The sequence below is a fragment of the Taudactylus pleione genome, unplaced genomic scaffold, assembly GCF_031769625.1.
Source record: "Taudactylus pleione unplaced genomic scaffold, aTauple2 ptg000652l, whole genome shotgun sequence".
Taxonomy (NCBI): domain Eukaryota; kingdom Metazoa; phylum Chordata; class Amphibia; order Anura; family Myobatrachidae; genus Taudactylus; species Taudactylus pleione.
Window position 1 is genome coordinate 1,410,924 of NW_028285054.1, and position 19,024 is coordinate 1,429,947.

Genomic DNA, 19,024 nt, shown 5'->3' on the forward strand with positions numbered 1-19,024 from the left:
TCCTTGCATATAAGTACAGGCCTTACAGTTACCACACTTGAAAGTTCCTTCTGCTGAGGGGTTTCCCAAGTTTAAAGTTAGTGAAGTGACTGTGGACCAGTTTGTCTCTTAGGTTAGGGGAACGTCTCCAACTAATCTCTGCTCTGGGTCCCAGGCTTCTCTCTAAACCACGATCCAACATTAGTATGGACCAATGTTTGTATAATTTTTTACATTTCACCCCAAACCATGCAGAAGTCTCCAACAAAAGCAAACTACTTTATCTTCCTTTCTGGTGTTTATTTTATTAGGATATAACAGGGATTTCCTCTCCTTCTGTAAGGCAGGATATTTAGCCTTCTGTAATGCTCTTTTACTATATCCTCTATTAACAAGTCTCTCCTTCAACTCTTCTGACCTAATATGGAATAGTTCCAAGACTTGAGCAATTCCTTCTTCGGCGTAAAATTCGCCCTTTGGAATCCCTCTCAGTACTGGCGGAAGTGCGCACTTGTTGTGTAGTACACGGTTTGTGGCAGTATCTTTTCGAAAAAGGTCCGTCTGTATTCTGCCATTCGGCAATCTTTGTATTTTCAGATCCAAAAATGTGACTTCTGTATGACTGGACTCACAGATGAGTCTTAAGATCAAATCGTTGGCATTAAGGACTACAATGAATTCCAAAAATAAACTCTGGACAGTTCATTAAAATCAATAGGTCCTCTATATACCGCATCCACATTAATATGTGCCTGGTATAGATTTCATTCTGTTCATTGAACACTGTAGTCTCATTCCACCACTAAAATATGCTGGTATAGAGGGCCTCCACATCGCACACAGCGAGTATCACCCCTTCATCAATATGTATCAAGTTTTTGCAGACCCTCCATGGTGTATCCCTTATATGTATAAGTATACATATATGTCCCTCGTATACATGTATATGTATACGAGGGTAATGTGATGACAAAGTGGGTATCCAGGAAGTTACTAGCGTTCTCAGTCAGACTTTTGATACCAGATACAATGGAGCGTCCATGAGGAATCTTTGCGCATCTTTGGAAGCATGTAGAACGTGGTGACCACTGGTTCTTTAGCTTCTAGGAAAGGATATTCCCCTTTGGTTATCCCACGTTCACATGCTTCCTTGACAAGTTCATATTGTCTTTTATAATCGTCCGATGGATTAAATAGGATTTGTTGATAACATGTTGTATCCTTGAGTTGTTTATTGGCCTCTGAGATATATTTATCCTTGTCCCAGAGTGCTACATTGCCCCCCTTGTCCGAGGGACTATAACCTGCAGCCTGGATGGCAGGGAATAAGAGTAATAATGCTGCTAGCTGTAGATGACCCACCTTGAAGTACCTACCTTCAATAGTTTGATTGGAAGCCCGAAGCCTTCTACTAATCGCTCAACGTTTAAGGTTTCATCTTCGCCCAGCACAGTGGAACACCAGAGTTTCCTGCGCCCAAAGCTTTCTGAGACTGATCGCCAACGACGCAAGAAATTTTTTCTAAGAGTCTCGCCTCAGGACGGGTTTCCAAGAGTCTTTACCCAAAACGGGATTTCAAGTGTCACACCCCAGGAGGGGTTTTCAGATGTAGTTTCTAGGTCGCTGTCTAGATTTGCCATTGCCTCTGGGTATGAGGACCTAATTGCCCGTGTCTCCGTGCTCAAGGATTTTTCTATTGTTTCATATTCCGCAATGTCAGTTGCTAACTCATATGTTCCAGCATCCATTTTTTTCTGATGGAGTTTTTAGTGCCAACATTTTGCCCAAGTATTATGTCAGTTCTACCAATAGGCCTTTTATTGTTCACTCCTTTAGTTCTCTACAGTGCAAACAAATCAAGCTTCAAAAGATCAGTATGCCAAGACCTCCCAAAACTCTTAAGGAAAATGATTATTTGCTGATTTTCAGGATTTTTTTAATGATCTCCCAAGGTTTCTTTGAGTCCTCAGTCCTTTATCACATGTACTGGATCGTCTGCTTCTAGTAAACCTCTGGATTGTTTTTCTTCAAGGAAGGAGAGATCTCTTCACATGATGAACTATGACTCCGACATTAACTATGACCCTGATAAAAAAAATTTCCGTTTTCTGGCTATATTCCTCCTAGTCATGGGTTCTCTGAAGTATCTTATATTAAATCTACATGTTTCCAGAAAAAAAAAAAAGCCTCAACTTTTCACACTAAATTTAATTTGTATATTTGTGGTTATACAGTTTCTCATTTCAAACCCCTTATTGTCTCAGCAGAGCATCGTTATGTTATCGACACTACAGATTTCCAAGAGTAAGTAGTAAAATTTACTCGCGGTGATGGAGAAAAGTCCATTTGTTCCAAAATGATGTGATTATGAAGGCTAGAAGATTTCTATTTGGAAGTGTTTCAAGCCTTTTAGGATTTCACGTCTTCAGTTCTTTTTTGGAGAAATTCTTCCTTTTCATTTTTTCTTTTTTTGGAGATGCCAGAGTTTCAAGCTTTCCACTGGTAAAAGTTTAGGTTAAAATTTTATAGGTGGCAGGAGTTCACCCTGAAGGAAGGGGCACTGTCAGGATGAGGCCTGGGATCGGACCCGCTGCTCACCACTGCACCGGCTTCCCCTGACCTTCCCAACAGCCAGTGTTGACGGTCCTAGGCGCAGCCATAATGGTCTCTATCACCTGACTAGTCCCTCATCTAGTGGTAGCTATGCCTGATCTCAGCTCACTCTCTCCTCCAACGGACTGCTACCTAGGGGTATAAAGCAGGACTCCAGGTAACAGGAAGCGGCCCGTTCAACTTCGTTCACTCTCCACTGACTGTGGCCGTTACAACGCTCCAGGCTCCATGCTGAGATACTCTGCGGTGTTTCTCAGCTTTTGTATATTCAGTATGCTCGTTCAGCTCTCACGCCGATTTCTGGTGTTATATATATATTTCAGCTCTCACGCTGATCCCTTGTGTTATATTATATTACCTTTGTGTTGATCTCCTGTGTACTTACTCAGTACCCTATCCTGCGCCTGGTTACAAGTGCACTCAGTACCCTATTCTATACAAGTGCACTCAATACACTTTCTCTAGTCTCAGTGATATTCCCCAGTGTACCTCCTACGAGTTAATCTCTAGTGAACCTGCTATGTGCAACTCTCCAGCATATTCCCTACGTGTAATCCTCCACGTGTTAGTCTCTAGAGCAGGGGTTCCCAACCACGGTCCTCAAGGCACGCTAACAGTCCAGGATTTAAAGATAGCCATACTTGAGCACAGGTGACTTAATTAGTACCTCAGTTATTTTGATTTAATCATCTGTGTTTTAGCATGGATAACACTAAAACCAGGACTGTTAGTGTGCCTTGAGGACAGAGGTTGGGAATCACTGCTCTAGAGTATCCTCTAGGAGACATTCTCCAGCGATACCTCTACGCGCCATCCTCCAGTGTACCCTCTACGAGTCATTCTACAAGTACATCCTCTACGTGTCTCTCGCCAGTGTATTCGCTGCGAGTCATTTCCCAGTGTGGGTAGTTATCTTTCTCTACCCTGCCACCTTGTCTACCCTGCCACCTTGTCTCATTGCTAGTTTCCGGGTACCTGACCAGAGGGCCGCGACCTGCCCACTGGGTGCCGCAAAGCCCAAATCCCAATTGGAGGGGTAAGTGGTTAGACTCCGAGTCTTTGGTCAGGTCGCGCCAACACAACTCTAGCTAAAGAGGAAGATATACCTACTTTCTGATCTGCTGGCACTGCCACAACCTAGTACCATGACTTCCAGCCCTCTTACCGAAGTTCCCTGTACATGGTCGTGACAATCATATTACAACACCATCAATGAAAACACATTTATGTTTTAGTGTTCCCTCTAGGCTGTTTTAGCGGGGCGCCTCGCCCTGCCAGATTTGAAAATCGCTAAAATGCGCCCCCTCCAGACAGCCATCCCCATCCGCGGCCCGAAGTGTCCGGTTGAAACAATCAAAGGCAAGTGTACAGATGGCGCGAGTGTCTATTGACCCTGTGGGGAGAGCTTGGTGGCAGCCCAGTATCTCCGGAGTGCTGGGCAAGCCCCCTACAGTAATGAAAAGGGGCCACGTCTCAAGGCCACGCCCCCTTTGAGAAACCACACTTCTTCTGCGTGTAAAAGGTAAGCATGCACCCCTGAAGTGCCCTCCATAGATAGCGGCCCTGCCCCTTGCCTTTTCTAGAGTGAACACTATTTTTGCATGCATGGTAAATACTGGCAGCCTTTGCATATGGCCAACACATGGGCAGTTTTATTTTGACACTGCGATTTAAATTGGAGTTTGAACGCGCCCCTATTAAATCTAAAGCTCTCCGCACATTTTATATCTGCCCCACCTGCAGTGCAACATTGTTTTACCAAGGTGCAGAGTTACTTGCTTTTTGTTTGCTTTACTCCCAACTTAGAACCAGGCCCAAGGAGTCATAGGTAGTAGGTAGGACATGCATTCTGCCTCCACCGTCACTAGTGAGCTGCTCTTAACTCAAGGCATTGTGCCCAAAGCAGTATACAGCTCTTAAGAAGTTCCCCTAAATCGGTTATGAAACTATACACAAAAAAAAAAAAAAACAACCTGTGGTTACATAAGGATATAGAGCATATGGTATTGCTGGCATAAATTAAATGTGCAGAAGACAACAACACCTGTGCAGAAGACAACACCATCACTTAGAATACCTTGTTCTTTAACATTATCGTACACCTGTAGTTCTTGCACCTCCAGACTTCTGAACTCCTCGACATATGAGTTTTCAACGTGCGACCTAGAAAAAAAAAAAAAAAAAAAAAGATTAACTGATGAGCAAGTAATTAACAGATTTTTCTCCCTTTCATCAAGAGATTACTACATTTTACTGTGGATATAAACTGTCTATTCAGTGTATGTCAAAGTGTCAGTGAACCGCTTCCAGGCACTCTTTAATTACACTTATTGATAATGAGCAACTGTGACAATATGAACAGTCCACTGTGTCCTTATGGACCAATATCTACACAACCAATATTAGAAGGGAAAACTACAAGTGAACAAGCACACACAGGGTAGGAGCTAAAGAGATGACCACAACACAAAGGTGAACAGGGTGGAAAAGGTGGATACTGTGGACTTCTAACAAGGGTTCAGACAGTACGAATGGAAGAGCAAAGAGCAAGTGCCCACATTCATGTTAATGAAGACAAGCGTTAGTGTGTGAGGGGGAATAAGGTCTGAGAGAAGCAGTGTGGCAAGGGTCAGCATTCAGCTGCGGTCACTACAATGTGAAGACTACTAGGACGCATCCTCTGGCAAAGGCATAGTAAGTTTACATTATTATATTTAACATTATGGGAGGACAAAGATGTGTCCAATTTCGATAACTTCATACAAAGCTAGCTACTAACAGAAGGTTTTAACCCTAGTAAAATCTGTAAACTGGTATGGTGATGGAGTATTTGTTCCAGTGACCCCATACCCTCTCCTGTATGCGTTCAGGGGCAGTGATCCAACAGCATCTACTGGACATTGCCTACTCTATTCACTGACCCATTACTGCTCTCTGCGACAGCAATGCAAGAGCTGGTCCCACACAATCTCGTTTGACATGCAACGTTACTGGCATTTGCTTTACGCCACTGGGTAACCACATCATACAAGAAACCCATTGGCTGACATGACAGAGCAGCCACAGAAAACATGCAACCATCTATTTCAGTTGCAAATCAAACAACGCCAAAAGTAAGGAGATTACATGCTGGCAACTAGAGATGTGGAACAGCAGTTATTAGGCATTTTAGCAGCAATGTGCCCTTAAGAAGCTCATCTCTTCCACAAACACTACTATTCTAGCCATGATTAAAGCAATTATTCAAATTCCCTATGAAATACCATGCTAGACTGCACACTGCCATTTAGGAGCAGAAAGGGAATGCCTTATTACTCTATAGGTCTGAACTCCGCTTTCCAACTGCAAAACAATATGTTAAAGACCCATTCATTAACAGTTTTAAACCCACTGATCATTGAGATAATGTTCTGCCTCGTCTGATCAGACACATGAAAACGAAGCTTTAGGCTGGGTACACACCTCACAGATATATCCACAGTTGATGGCTGTTCATACACACTGAACAACCATCATCTATGTTCTGGCTGCGGGTCCCGCTGGCTGGGAGCGTGTCACGCCCCCCAAACCGCGGCCTCTGCTGCAAGTGTACAGCCCGTACACACAACACGATGGACAGATATTTGCAGATCTGCAATCGACTGTGCAGTGCAGCCGAAGAGATAGGCGCGCGAGATCGACATCGTTCAGACATATCGCTGGAACACACTGGCCGATGGGCACTCAATATATAGGCCGATCAATTGATCGGCCAATATATCTGCCAGTGTGTACCCAGCATTAGGCTCGCAAGACAGGAGAAGTTTTGGCTCCAGTATATAAATTTAATAGGATCTTGCCATCTCTTGTGCATGTGGGGCTCCTACATAAATTTCACATACAGTAATTTTAAAGATACAGAACCTTTTATAATGAACTGGCCTTTACAAGAGACTTTGTAGATCCCCCTCCTCCCCCGGGCAACAATCTGCAGAATATACAGTTCTAGCAGACAGATAAAAGGAAATAGGTGGCAAGAAGTCATGCTTTGAATTGGTCTTAAAATTTACAAAGACAGTTCTGTCATTAAGCGCCCAGCTCCCACAGACTTTCATGGTACCATATACAATGCAATGTGAAAAGCTTCTAGCTGAGCATTATTAATGTTGACATCTGAATTTTTCCAGTGTATAATATCCGCTTAATCCACCGCTATGCACGTCATGCGTTATGTTGTATGACATCTAGGACACATTAACGCAGCCTCTGTTAGCCAACAACTCAGCATCTCTGAAGGTGGGGGGGGGGGGGGGGGGATATAATACAAAACAAAAAGCTATGCAAAAATGCTGAGGAAATTCCAAGCTGTAAAACCAGTAAGCTCTGAAGGAAGTAGGAGAAGAGCTGTCTCCTAATGCCTGGGGTTCAGACTAATAAAAAGAGACTAGATAACTGAAACGGAAGAGGGAAAAAAAAAAAAAGGAGGTGGAAAAAAAAACTGCTTCAACCTTTAGTGCACAGAATATCGGCAGAACATGAGTGACTCTTTCTACATACAATATCAAAAATGGGACAGAGGAGCGACTGACAACAAATGGTAGGTTCTATCACAACTACTGCGTCCAACTGTGTTTGTCTTTGCAATCCTTTACAGACAGAGACTTATATAAGGTTACTCCTATAGAATATTTCCTGTACTGCAGCTATGCATCAGACATGGCAAAAAATGCCGGCAGTGTCTCTTAACCCCACAATATTGCAGCCTAAAGCAAAATGCAAATTTGTTTTATAGACAGAAAAAGAAAACTTATTTGCAGAATGCATTCTAACAGCTTGCACGTGGATTTTTTTTTTTCTCTTTTGTGGCGGGGGGGGGCTGCTGGGGGAGGAGATACGGAAAGGCTTCCATTTTAGGTTACCTACGGTGACGAAAAATATGACAGCTGTGTAGATAGGCACAACAATGTCACGTGACATGCTGAACTTAAGTGCAGCACACTAGCAGATACTGTCACTACACAGCCAGCCACCATACTGTCAGAAGCCTTGTGAGCTTCCAATGGTACTTCCATATTTACATGGCACCGGCAAGGCAGCAGTAGCGTTGCGTGGAAGATAGCCTCTTATGACACTCCGTGCAATATATTTTAAAGGTGTTATTTCAAGACTTGTAAGAGTCTAGTCTTACGGGGAAAGCCGAGCACGCAGAACAGTCGAAATATTATTGACAGGTAAAATATATATCCAGCTTTTTATATTGGGTTAAAGCATGCAATACCATAATGTTGCTTTGTATTTTTATTTATATTCAGACTTCTCTGTAATAAGATGGCATTTTCAATAGTCGTCTTACTTAAAGACTTGTTAGAAAATTCAAATGTAGGCCTGCAAATGTTAACAGGTTTAAACGATTTGTTCTAAACTATCTCTACAAATAAAAAAAAAAATCCATTTCAGCTCACACAACAAAAAGATGCCATTCTTTGGTTGGATCAAATGGTCAAGAAGTGAATCCGACAAGTCGACACAATACTCCGGCTCTGAAGTTGTGACCAAGACATTGCTGAGGGAGCTGCAGTGGCACCTGGGCGAGCGGGAGAGGTTACTGCATGAGATCGAGAACGAGCAGAAGGTCCAGAAGACAGGAGTGGATTATAACTGGCTGAGAAATGATTACAGCTTGAAACCAAGTATCCCCGTTACCGAACAGAAGCAGCTGGATCTGCTGTGCTCCCAGATTCAGCCATGCCACACAGGGACCGTGCTCAGCAGGTAGTGACTGCTTATTATCTAACTAGCACAGCCAGATCAGTGACTAGCTGTAATACTGCAGTACCACGCATAGTTGCTTAAAGTTTAGAGATATTTTCTTTATTATGTTCACCCAGTAAATGCATTATCAATGCAGGAGTACATAGCACCACATTGAAGAAATTAAAAAAAAAAAGAAAATTCCAATTATAAAGCATTTTTCCATTCCCAACTCACCTTAATTGAGTTACACGTTAATGGTGTAATGCAATGCACTGAAAAGGATTTTTCACATTCAGATGATTCCTGTATCAGCATGCCTGCAGCTTTAGCTAAACTTACAGCCTTACCTGTCTAACCTTGTACCCCATGTAATCAGCATTTATGAAGTGAATTTTGTGTTTGTAGCACTTGTATATGATCTGCATTTTACCCCACTGGATCCAGAGGGCAGCTGTGCGTCAATGTATAATGGATTGATGACATAAGTAGAGACAGAAATCAATATAGTAACAGTTGCCCTTAAGCACAATTAGACTAAATAGATTTACGGACTTGCACAAGGGTGCATTGAAGTCTGGCTGCATTTGACAGGATGGCACAGCTTCTGAAAGGTCCGGTTATAGCTAGAAACCAGTTCTGGAATGTAAGGAGCAACGTTTGGATATCGCAGGGTCTCTGGATCAGATAGCAAGCAGTAAGCAATTGGAAGATATTCCATCAGTGCCAATGAGATTAGCCAATTCCCTGTAGATGTATAAGCCACAATATACTCCTGCAGTATACCCAGACTAATCTGGTACTATAGGGGCCATAGTTAGATACCCAGCTTCCACTATGTTAGTCTGCGGAGGGTTACCTTGAGCAATGTGTGACTGGCTGTCAAAATCATTTTCCAGGACAGAGTCTAATCTTTCTTCTCGCTCTTATCCCTCTCTCTATTATTTGACCCCCTCCTCGCTGTTTTCTTATTGGGGTCGTTCATATGAAAAAAAAAAAAAAAATCAAACATCTCCTAAAATAAAATTAAAAGAATTTTCTTTCCATTGCCAGATTTCGAGAAGTGTTGGCAGAAAACGATGTGCTACCATGGGAAATTGTCTATATATTCAAACAAGTCCTGAAGGATTTCTTGAGTTCCATAGAGAGAGAGAATCAACAGGTGACACTGTTGGACATGTGGAATGCAAACTGCCCTGTCAACGTCACAGCGGCTGGTGATACAAACTCACACAAAGAAGAAATCCCAACTGTGTCCAGTTATGTAGATAGGAACACGCAGAGCTTGTTCCCAACATTCTCCCACCGGATTTGGAACCTACCGTACTACTATCCATCAAGTTAGATAGGGGAGGTTCCTCCAACATTACAACAAAATCACAGAGGTTAAGTACCAATTGCTTCCAAACAAGAACCACAGCAGTGTAGCTTTTTTACCAATGAATGCCATATGCATTTAAGACTTCTATGCATATTTTATAAATAGAAAAAAAAAAACACTTTAAAGCAATCCTTTTTAGTCAGGTATTGTAGCTATTTTTATGTAAAATAGATTATATACATTGTATAACCCTAGAGAGAAATATTTTGTAATTACTATGTAAACCCGGTGTTATGTACAAAGTATTGGCATTCCTGGCTTTTTATATGTAGCTAAAAAATGCTCTGAAATCAGGTCTTGAAAAAAGAAAAAAAATGTTTATATGTGTTGGCAAACAAGAGTAAGAGAAAACTTTCCAGGTATTCAAACGCAGCTTTCGGTTTATTAAGTGAGATTTAGTTTTAGAATTAGCCCTAAAGGTGCCCAAACACAGAGCAATGTGGTCACGGTCTGAGCACTTGGTCATTGTATCCATCTAATGCAGGGGTCTTCAAACTTGGCCCTCCAGATGCTGTGGAACTACACATCCCAGCATGCACTGCACATAGTTTTAGCATGCGGTTATATCAAAAAGGTGGCAGTGCATGCTGGGATGTGTAGTTCCACAGCAGCTGGAGGGCCAAGTTTGAAGACCCCTGATCTAATGACACCACACACGTGGCCATGTCTGACTAATCCCAGTGGATGGATCGTAAAGGACACAGGGTGGGCATAGGAGGATAGTATACATGGTCAGATGTGGTATTATCCATCTAATTTACCAGCTGAACTGTCTTGTTCATCTTCATCAAGACTGACAACCACTGTGCCCATTTAGCGCACGTTCGATACAAAATGACCTACCTTGTCCTCAACATTGCAGCATGTGTGTCCACCTCCAGGTTTTTAAAAATATTCTCATGATCTGGCAAATTTAGCCAGATTTTAGAATTTTAGTTAACCGGACATTAAGGGGGCAATTCAAGTGTTGCATCATTTGGGAACAATAGCCACGGGCATTTCTACTCGCCCCCTCCTGAGACGGCAAGCAGACGTGTATTGGCACCCAAACCAGGACTTGACAAGTTTAGCCATTTTACACGACTAAATCCAGTCTAAATAGGCGCGACAAGAGCGATAGTTAATGGCGCCCAAAAACATTTAAATTGAAACATTGGGCTCCCATTAGAGCGCCTTTAAATAAACAATTGAACCGACCCACAAGGGGCCGATTCAATTGTTTTTAGCACCACGATAATTAATGGCCACCCGTCGGAGCAATTCAATGGTTTTCAGCACCTTATTTTGCTTGTTGCGCCCAGTTAGACCTGGTTTAGCCACGTAAAATGGTTAAGACTATCTAAAGTCCTGGTTAGTGCACCCAAAATAAAGCTTTCACCGATTTCTTCTCACCACCTCAGAGGGTGCGATCAGAAATCTGCACCTGCGGCATTCGTGCCCGATCGGAGCAACAATTGAATTGCACAGCCAGGCACCCATTAGCAGTAGCTATGGGCACAAACCTTTGAATTGCTCCCAAGGTTTGATGTGCAGCTGCGCACATTGCAGTTAGTCAGAGAACGGAAATGTATTTCTTTTTTTGACACCCCAATTTTCGTTCACCGGATAACCAACACTGTATTAGCGCAAGATACCGGTGGATCCTCATGGCAAAATGATGCTCCCCCGTGAGAGTTTAGCTTTGCCCCTACTGCATACGTTTATATTAAACAAAAGAAAACAATAGATTTTATTCAGAAGTATGTTCTGACAGAGGTAGACGGCAGGAGAGTTTCGCACACAAAATTAGTGTCATTAAACCTAATGTCAGGGAAAAAAAAGGCATCATAATGGCTTACCAATAATGCATAAAGCTACCGACAGAACAGATGCGTACAAAAGATCCCACCAACCAAAATTTGCCAGAGGTCTTCATATCTTTTATCTACTTTATAGTGCACTAGAAATCCTCAAAAACCGCCAGTTGTGGATTACGCAGACATACCAGAAAGAAAGAAAGAAAGAAAGAAAGAAAGAAAGAAAGAAAGAAAGAAAGAAAGACAGGACTTCCATCCTACTCATTATTAGTACATAGTAGAAAACATGGCCCTTCCTAAAGCAATGTCTCATCCCTCTTGTGGCAGAGCTTAGTCAATAAAATGTGTTCTGATGGCTTCCCTTAAATCTCACATACATAACATTTCCCATGTTCAATAACTCAGAGCCAATTTACTGTTACATTAGGAAATCTAACCGCAAGTTTATTTTTACATGCAGCATAAGAAACAGGACACATTTAATTTGAAATATCTAAGCATTGTTGTTGCTATTCCTGTGTTAGTAAACATCACAGTTGGCAGGACAACACTGACCCCTGCAGGCTTTAGGAACACTACACCCAAGAAGGAAAACCTTGCTTTTAAAATCTAAATTGATGTTATGCAAACAATTTATAAAAAATGATTTTTTAATGCAGATTTTTCTATTAAAAAAACAAACAAAAAAACAAAGCCTGATTATTCAATGGTATAAAAAATACAATCTATATACCAGAGTTAAGGCCCCAATACACTAGCCAACAGATTGCTGGATACTGCAATTGGATCCACCAATGTTCCGTGATCCCTCGGAGGACCTGTAAAATTATACATTTTAAATTTCACCGGTTTGCATATTACAATCATATGCTGATAGTGATCTGCACATCAACCCGTCATCTTTGCATTGCAACAATCCGTAGCCAGTGTATGGGGGCCATTACCAAACTTCTGCCATAGAGTAACGGGTGACTGTTAATTAGTACCAGTCAGTTTAATTACTCTAGACCAGGTGTTCCCAACCACAGTCCTCAAGGTACACCAACAGTACAGGTTTTAAGAATAGCCATACTTGATAAGCACAGGTGTCTTCATGAGTACCTCAGTTATGGATATCACTAGAACCTGGATTGTAAAGCTGGCCACACATCTAAAGGTTATCTGTCCAACCAGCCAACTAGTTGATTGGTTACAATGAAAATCTGGTAAGATATGAAAGCAAATGACAATCAGCAATTTGCTCCCAAACACTGGAAAATGGACCAAAACTGTTTGTTAAATGTTTGATCCAAACTATTTGTTCAAACTTGTCTGACGACCATTTTCATCTGTTTTCTGGCATTTAGGAGCAAATTGCTGATCATCATTTACTCCCGTACGTTACCAGATTTTCATTCCAACCAATCAACAAGTTGGCTGGTTGGATGTAAGTTGGTCTAGTGTGGCCAGCTTTAGTGCTTCTTGAGGACCGAGGTTGAAAAAACACTGATCTAGACTAAAGCATATGTTTAAAACCTGGAGTGTAATGGCTATATACATTATCTATTGAGCTCCTTCACAGAAGCTACCAAAAAGTTTGCACCAACACTAAGAGCAGGCATCAAATTTCTATGCCACAGCAGCCGCATTGATTTCTCAATGGAGTAAATTACTTCTCTTAACACTTTTAACCCCTTTGCTGCCAAGAGCGCAGTCCAGTGCTAAGCCTATTTTTCAAAGTTTGCCACATTTTAAACATCAATATCTCTAATGTTTTTACGCAGTACACTCTCAACTCATGGGGAAACGTATAAGCCTGTGACTTGCAGGCATTGATTAGATTCTGGCCAGCTTTGCGATTTTTTTTTTATTTTATTTTTTAAAGCAGAAATCACGTAGAAACAGGTTGCTTTTGATTGTTAAAATTATTGCTGCTTTGACACATTGGTCAGACTCACTGATGCCTGCAAGTCACAGGCTATTAATACAGAATGAGCCTTCCCCGACCTAACTTCGCACAGAATTGAATAGCTCCGGGAGCTATCTCCCGGCGCTATTTACATCACAGGCTTTTGAATCAAGGCCACTGAAACAAAATTAAAATTGCTGCAACAGTTGATGCTCCACCAGTGCAGATGTGCGTTAGTAAGCAAAAGGTCCACTCTATTATATTTTCAGACATGAAGGTCTCATTCACACCAATTAACAGAAGGATCCCAACGCATACTCCATCTTCAATGCATTTGGCGTATGGTCCAATACAGCACACTTCACATGTGCGTAAGCGTTTTGAAGAATTACTGTATAACCTGCTAGTGCCGTGCTTCTCAAACAATTTCCTCTGGGCACACTAATAACCCAGGTGTTACGGTGCCCACACACACACAGCGATATTTTACACGATCTGGCCGATTCCAATGCATTGGAACGAAAGATCATGTAATATATGGCCAAATCGTAAGAAAATTGTGTCCCCACTCACGATTACGATGCGCTTCCCCGCTGGTCGTACATTGCATCCTCAGATCTGCCGTGCTGTAGGGCAGATCTACCAATCCGGGATACAAATGAGTAATAGATGGTTTGAAGATTGGACACTGCAAACACCAAATCGTGTGCAGAGCTGCCGAGGAGAGTTTTCAAGGGAAATCGTGCACGATGTCGGATCGTGAGCACATCACTGTGTGTGTGGGCACCTTAAAACATATCCATGCTTGCATACAGGTGATTTTTATTTAGTGCCTGATGCATTCTAGTTTAATGCTCATGCACTGATATCCTTAAAACCTGGTCTGTTATACTCCTTTTCCACAGACCTGAAAATCTCAGGTTACTGCACGTGAACAGCATCAAACCAGGATTTGTGTCAGTTGAAACAGCTTCACCCAGGAAGCCAACCCTGCTAGCGAGCATGGTTTTTCCCAGGAAGGACCCGGGTACGGCTCACTGTGAAAGGGTAACCCAGGTTATCCGACCCGGAACTCGTTTACAGCACAGAGAGAGACGCATTCCGGCGCAAGGAGATTATCCCATCTCTAACCGCTGGCATTGCAGGGAACGGTGCCGACCGGGAATAATCCGGCCCGGCACCGCAGTATGAAAGGGGGTTGTCACGGGTCAGAGCCAGGATTTTAGTATAAAAGGGGTATTAGTCTCTAGGTCACAACTAATTCCGTGACCTAGACTAGTGGTATAAAAGTTACACATTAATCATAATTTATTTATTTTAGGAAACCACAATCCAATAAAACCTTACACCGAATGAATGTCTGCTCTCAAACATGTACGAAGCCTCTATCGACAAATACAAGACGGTATTTAAGCATAATTTAGAAAATGCAAACCCACAAAACAGACCTATAGGCAGGTGTATGGATCTACAAACCAAGAAAGCAGCATCTGTAGGAGGGGATCTACCTGTTTATGGTGCATACACACGGTCAGATTTTTCCTTCAGATCTGAACCATAACGATTTAAAAATCGTTCAGTCGTTCATATCTGACAGATCTGTCAGATGAATGATGCGCGTTCCCGATGGTCAGATAACAATATCGGACATCTGATGTGTTTGCAGTCAGACTTGGACGATTTCCATTCATTTTAATGCAGTCAAAAAACGTTCAATCGTTCAAATCTTTGGTAAAAATAGTTCATCTGGCAAATCTGACCGTGTGTATGCTCCATTAGTCTGATACTGCATTTTTTCAAATGTGCACACATTGTGAGGTGGGCACGCAGCACCTTTCCCCCTCAAAATGGCTTTTTTTAATTTATTTACCTAAAAATTATCAGAGCTGCCAGAAACCAAGAAGGGGGTTATGCAAGATAACTTTCCATGCGCTGTCTAGGGTGTTTCTCTAAAAGGAATATAAGGAAAGTACTGAATGCGCTGTCCCTCAGCAGCTGGTAACAGGTTGTCAGCCTCTAATAATACAACTGTGTAAAAAAATCTGGGAACCAGCGCTTGTTTGTAATCAAAAAACAATTATTTAAAAAATATATATGAGAACGATATATATATCAAAATATTTAAACACAATACAACCATCAAAACAATCATATTAAAAAAAAATTCATAACATAAAAGAATCCCAGTACATAGTCCAGTATTTATAAGCCAACTGCTAGGAGGACTCCTGAATGCAGTTGTAACAATAACCGAAAATTAGGACTTGCTCTCAAAAAGTCACTTAATTCTACACGCAGCAAATATTTACCAAGTGGTTTTAGATAGAACAGAATAGCACATTTTTATACGCTAATGATTAAAGATCGAATGGTCACTAAAAGATATTTTCTTATGAAATATTTGTTTAGAAACAAGAGGATATAGATTAGAAAATACCTTGTGTTATAATTCATGATATACAAGCAGAGATAGGACTGTTCCTAGATTTGCTTCTATAAAAGAGGCTGTATAAAAAATGTCGCAAGTCACTATCCAAGATAGTAAAATAATATTGGCACAAAATGTACTAACAGCGCTAGATGATAATTCTGCCAGAAACCAAGCCTCACCGTATACCTTTAATGCAGGGATGGGAAACCTCAGGCCTGGGGGCCGTATAAGGCCCGCAGAGTCATTTGGTCTGGCTCTCTGAGCTTTTCTCTGCTAGCCTCATCTGGCTAGCAGGGTTACTAGACTGGCACCATGCAGCCAGAATATATGCAGCAGTGCCACCTGGAGTGTCCTTAGGACGCTTCAGACGGTCACACCGCTGCCCTTACAGCTCCCAGGAGCATCCTCAGGATGCTCCGGGCATTGCTGTACTCACCGGCAATTGTAGCCCCGCGTGACATCACATGGAGGGAGCGTGGCCTGCGAATAATGTTATATCAAAATGGCCCTTAGCAGAAAAAAAGGTTCACACATTCTGCGCTGTCTAGCTCAACTCATGCAGAAATAGTAATGGCACATCTGAAATCCCCACATCTTCCATGATTATATTTTTCTGACTAAAACCTGATGTATTGATATATAAACAATTAATGGCGGTTCCAAAGTGGAAGAACATGTGACTCTGTAATAAGTTACACCCTACGCATAAACATGCTCATATGGATCTAGTGTAGTAGGGATGGACATCATAAGCCCAGCATCGAATGATTGCCAGGCTTCCGATATCAAATCCAGCAATCCGATGGCAACTAGCCATCACATCTTAAATATTCGATAGTATAACCATCAAAACGGTTCTACTGTGTGCATGCGCAAAAGCAGTCACTGCTTCGGGCATGTGCACTTAAGGGCGGAGCCTCGCACCTTCCCCAGTTACACCATTGAGGGGGCGTGCCCAGCATCTGCCCCCAGCCCCCCCAAAACTGTAAATAGATGCCAAGCACATGCGCAAGGCATCTATTCTCAGAGCTGCGGTGCGAGCCATCAGATGGGCACCAGAAAGCTGCATCTGATGGCTGGCAACCATTAATTCCCAGTATTCCATGGAAAAAGTAATTCTATCGAACTGGAAACATTGATGGTTGCTAATCATCAGCTTCCAATGTCCATCCCTAATCAGAGGGTGCTAGGGAATGGGACATCAGAAGCGAGTCACCGAATCAGGAGACAGCTAGCATCCCATATATAAACCCTGGACGGGTGGACGAGCAATGATTCCCGCATACACAGTACACCCAGCCTGCACATGGGCCACGGAGAGCTAGAGACAACCGGCACACACCGCTTAGACTTGGAGCTCTCCTCTCCATCATGGTCCGCCGGTTGAGGCCTGGGATCAGACCAGGAGCCCAGAAGCTTCACATCGGACACCTGCTTGCCTATAGTAAACCAATCGGCGATCTGCTCCACGGTGAGCTTCTTCAGCATGATGGCGGCAGCAGCGTCCCTCCCGCTCGGAGCTGCCTGGGTAATGGCGGGAAGCGTCACGTGACCACCTGCCTGGCTGTAAGTCTCCCCGGAGCCCGGCGGTTACTATGACGACCAGGGACGGTGCTGGGCTGCTGTGTGCACTATTAGAATTATTAGCAGATTTTATTTTCTCATTATGGAGCTGTATTATACACCTGCATAATACGTAATAAATGCTAATGACCTTATTGAGAACATACGGACATGTTTCTTACATAATATATATCAGGATCTAGACACCAAATGTATGCAGTACCTAATGCGAGTTGGGTCGCAATTTCCATACATCTTATTCTTGCCTACTCTCCCGGTACGGCCGGGAGCCTCCTGAAAATCGGGTGGCGCTGTCCAGCCCCCCAGAGAAGTGGGCAAGTCTCCCTGCTAGCGCCACCTGCCGGTTTCCACTCCCCCTCCACCACATACTTTCCTACCCCCCCGATTCGGCCGGGATCCCCCCGAAAATCAGTTGCCACTCCCAGCCCTCCGGAAAGGCAGGTAAGCCTCGCGACCCCCCCCCCCGCGTTTACCTAAGAAACCCTGCATCGGGGGGAGGCCGGTGACGCTATTTGCGTAATTTTGGCCCCGCCCCCTGCTTCACAATGCCTGTAATATCGGCATTGTGTAGCGGGGGCAAAATGACGTGATTGCATGGCTACGCCCACAAATGACATCATTATGGACAGCCCCGCCCCCTTGCTTCGGCCACGCCCACTGTCGTGACGATCTGGCTGCTCAATCCCGGAAGGGGCAGCCAGAAAGTCGGAAACTTTGCTCCACCAGCGTCCACTCCCCCCTTGTATAAGTGACCGTTCCGGGGGAGCCGATGACGCGATTCGTGCTGAATCGCATTATCGTGGCCCCACTCCAGGCTGCACAGTGCTGGCAATATCGGAATTGTGTAGCGATGATGCGATCACGCAGTCAACCTACCCCCCTGCTGTGTCGACTTGGCAGCCCGATTGTCGGCAAGTCGGATACCCCCCAACATTGCTGTTCCTGGCAGCGGGGCGGCTGCTATACAACAACTGCAATGTAAAGAGAGCAGCCACAGCTATTGGTGGCCACAGCTTCTCTCCCAGTGTGTCTCGATCATTCTGGCCAGCGGTGATCAAGCAGACCAGCGGCACACCCCCAACCAGTGTCTGCTGAGAGGTGCAGTCACGGGAAATGTTAATACAGTACCCAGCAGCTGCAGAGGAGAGCAGCCCACCATGGAAATGGGAATACATAAGCACGTTGGCCCATGCTTGCCGACATTCTGACTGCCCCTTCTGGGAGGAAGCATCCAGATCGGCATAGCAAGGGGGCGTGACCGGCATAGGGGGGCGCGGACGGACATCTTACCCGGCATTATGGCACCGCTACACAATGCTGAGATTATCGGCATTGTGAAGCAGGGGGCGGGACAAAAATGACGTGAATCGTGTCATCTGCCTCCCCCACTGTGGGGGTTTCTCTTGTAACCGCTGGGGGTCGTCAGCCGCCGGGAGGCTTGCCTGCATTTCTGGGGGGCTGGGAGCAGCATCCGATTTTCGGGAGGCCGAATCGGGAGGGTAGGCAAGTATGCGTTGGCCCCAGTGTGTAAAATATCTGTTGTTGGAAACAAGAACCCAAAGTTGTTATTCTTTAGGTCGGTACCTTAATGAGAACATAGAGAAGGATTTAATCATATCGTC

At 43.5% G+C, this 19,024-nt stretch overlaps 2 protein-coding genes across 4 annotated transcripts in view; one reads left to right on the forward strand and one right to left on the reverse strand.

The window, feature by feature from the left end:
- TDRD9 (tudor domain containing 9) overlaps nt 1-17,670 on the reverse strand; it is a 331,496-nt gene extending 313,826 nt beyond the window's left edge. Inside the window, exons 1-2 of one of the 2 annotated variants that reach the window (XM_088455276.1) lie at nt 17,605-17,670; nt 4,670-4,755 (exon numbers count right to left, since the gene is read on the reverse strand). In XM_088455276.1, the coding sequence (XP_088311402.1) occupies nt 4,670-4,755; nt 17,605-17,636 (118 nt within the window). In that variant the 5' untranslated portion in view covers nt 17,637-17,670. Of the gene's footprint in view, nt 1-4,669; nt 4,756-17,160; nt 17,329-17,604 lie in introns of those variants that run through there. The other variant, XM_088455275.1, reaches the window with a different exon arrangement.
- On the forward strand, nt 7,070-11,720 carry RD3L (RD3 like). Of its 2 annotated transcripts, none has more exons than XM_088455277.1 (3): nt 7,070-7,168; nt 8,029-8,343; nt 9,376-11,720. In XM_088455277.1, exons 1-3 carry the CDS (start codon nt 7,107-7,109, stop codon nt 9,665-9,667), a joined length of 669 nt encoding a protein of 222 aa, XP_088311403.1. In that variant the 5' UTR covers nt 7,070-7,106; the 3' UTR covers nt 9,668-11,720. The 2 variants fall into 2 exon arrangements, with proteins under 2 accessions (XP_088311403.1, XP_088311404.1); XM_088455278.1 differs by lacking the exon at nt 7,070-7,168 and adding an exon at nt 7,605-7,802.
- Nucleotides 17,671-19,024: the final 1,354 nt, after the last annotated feature.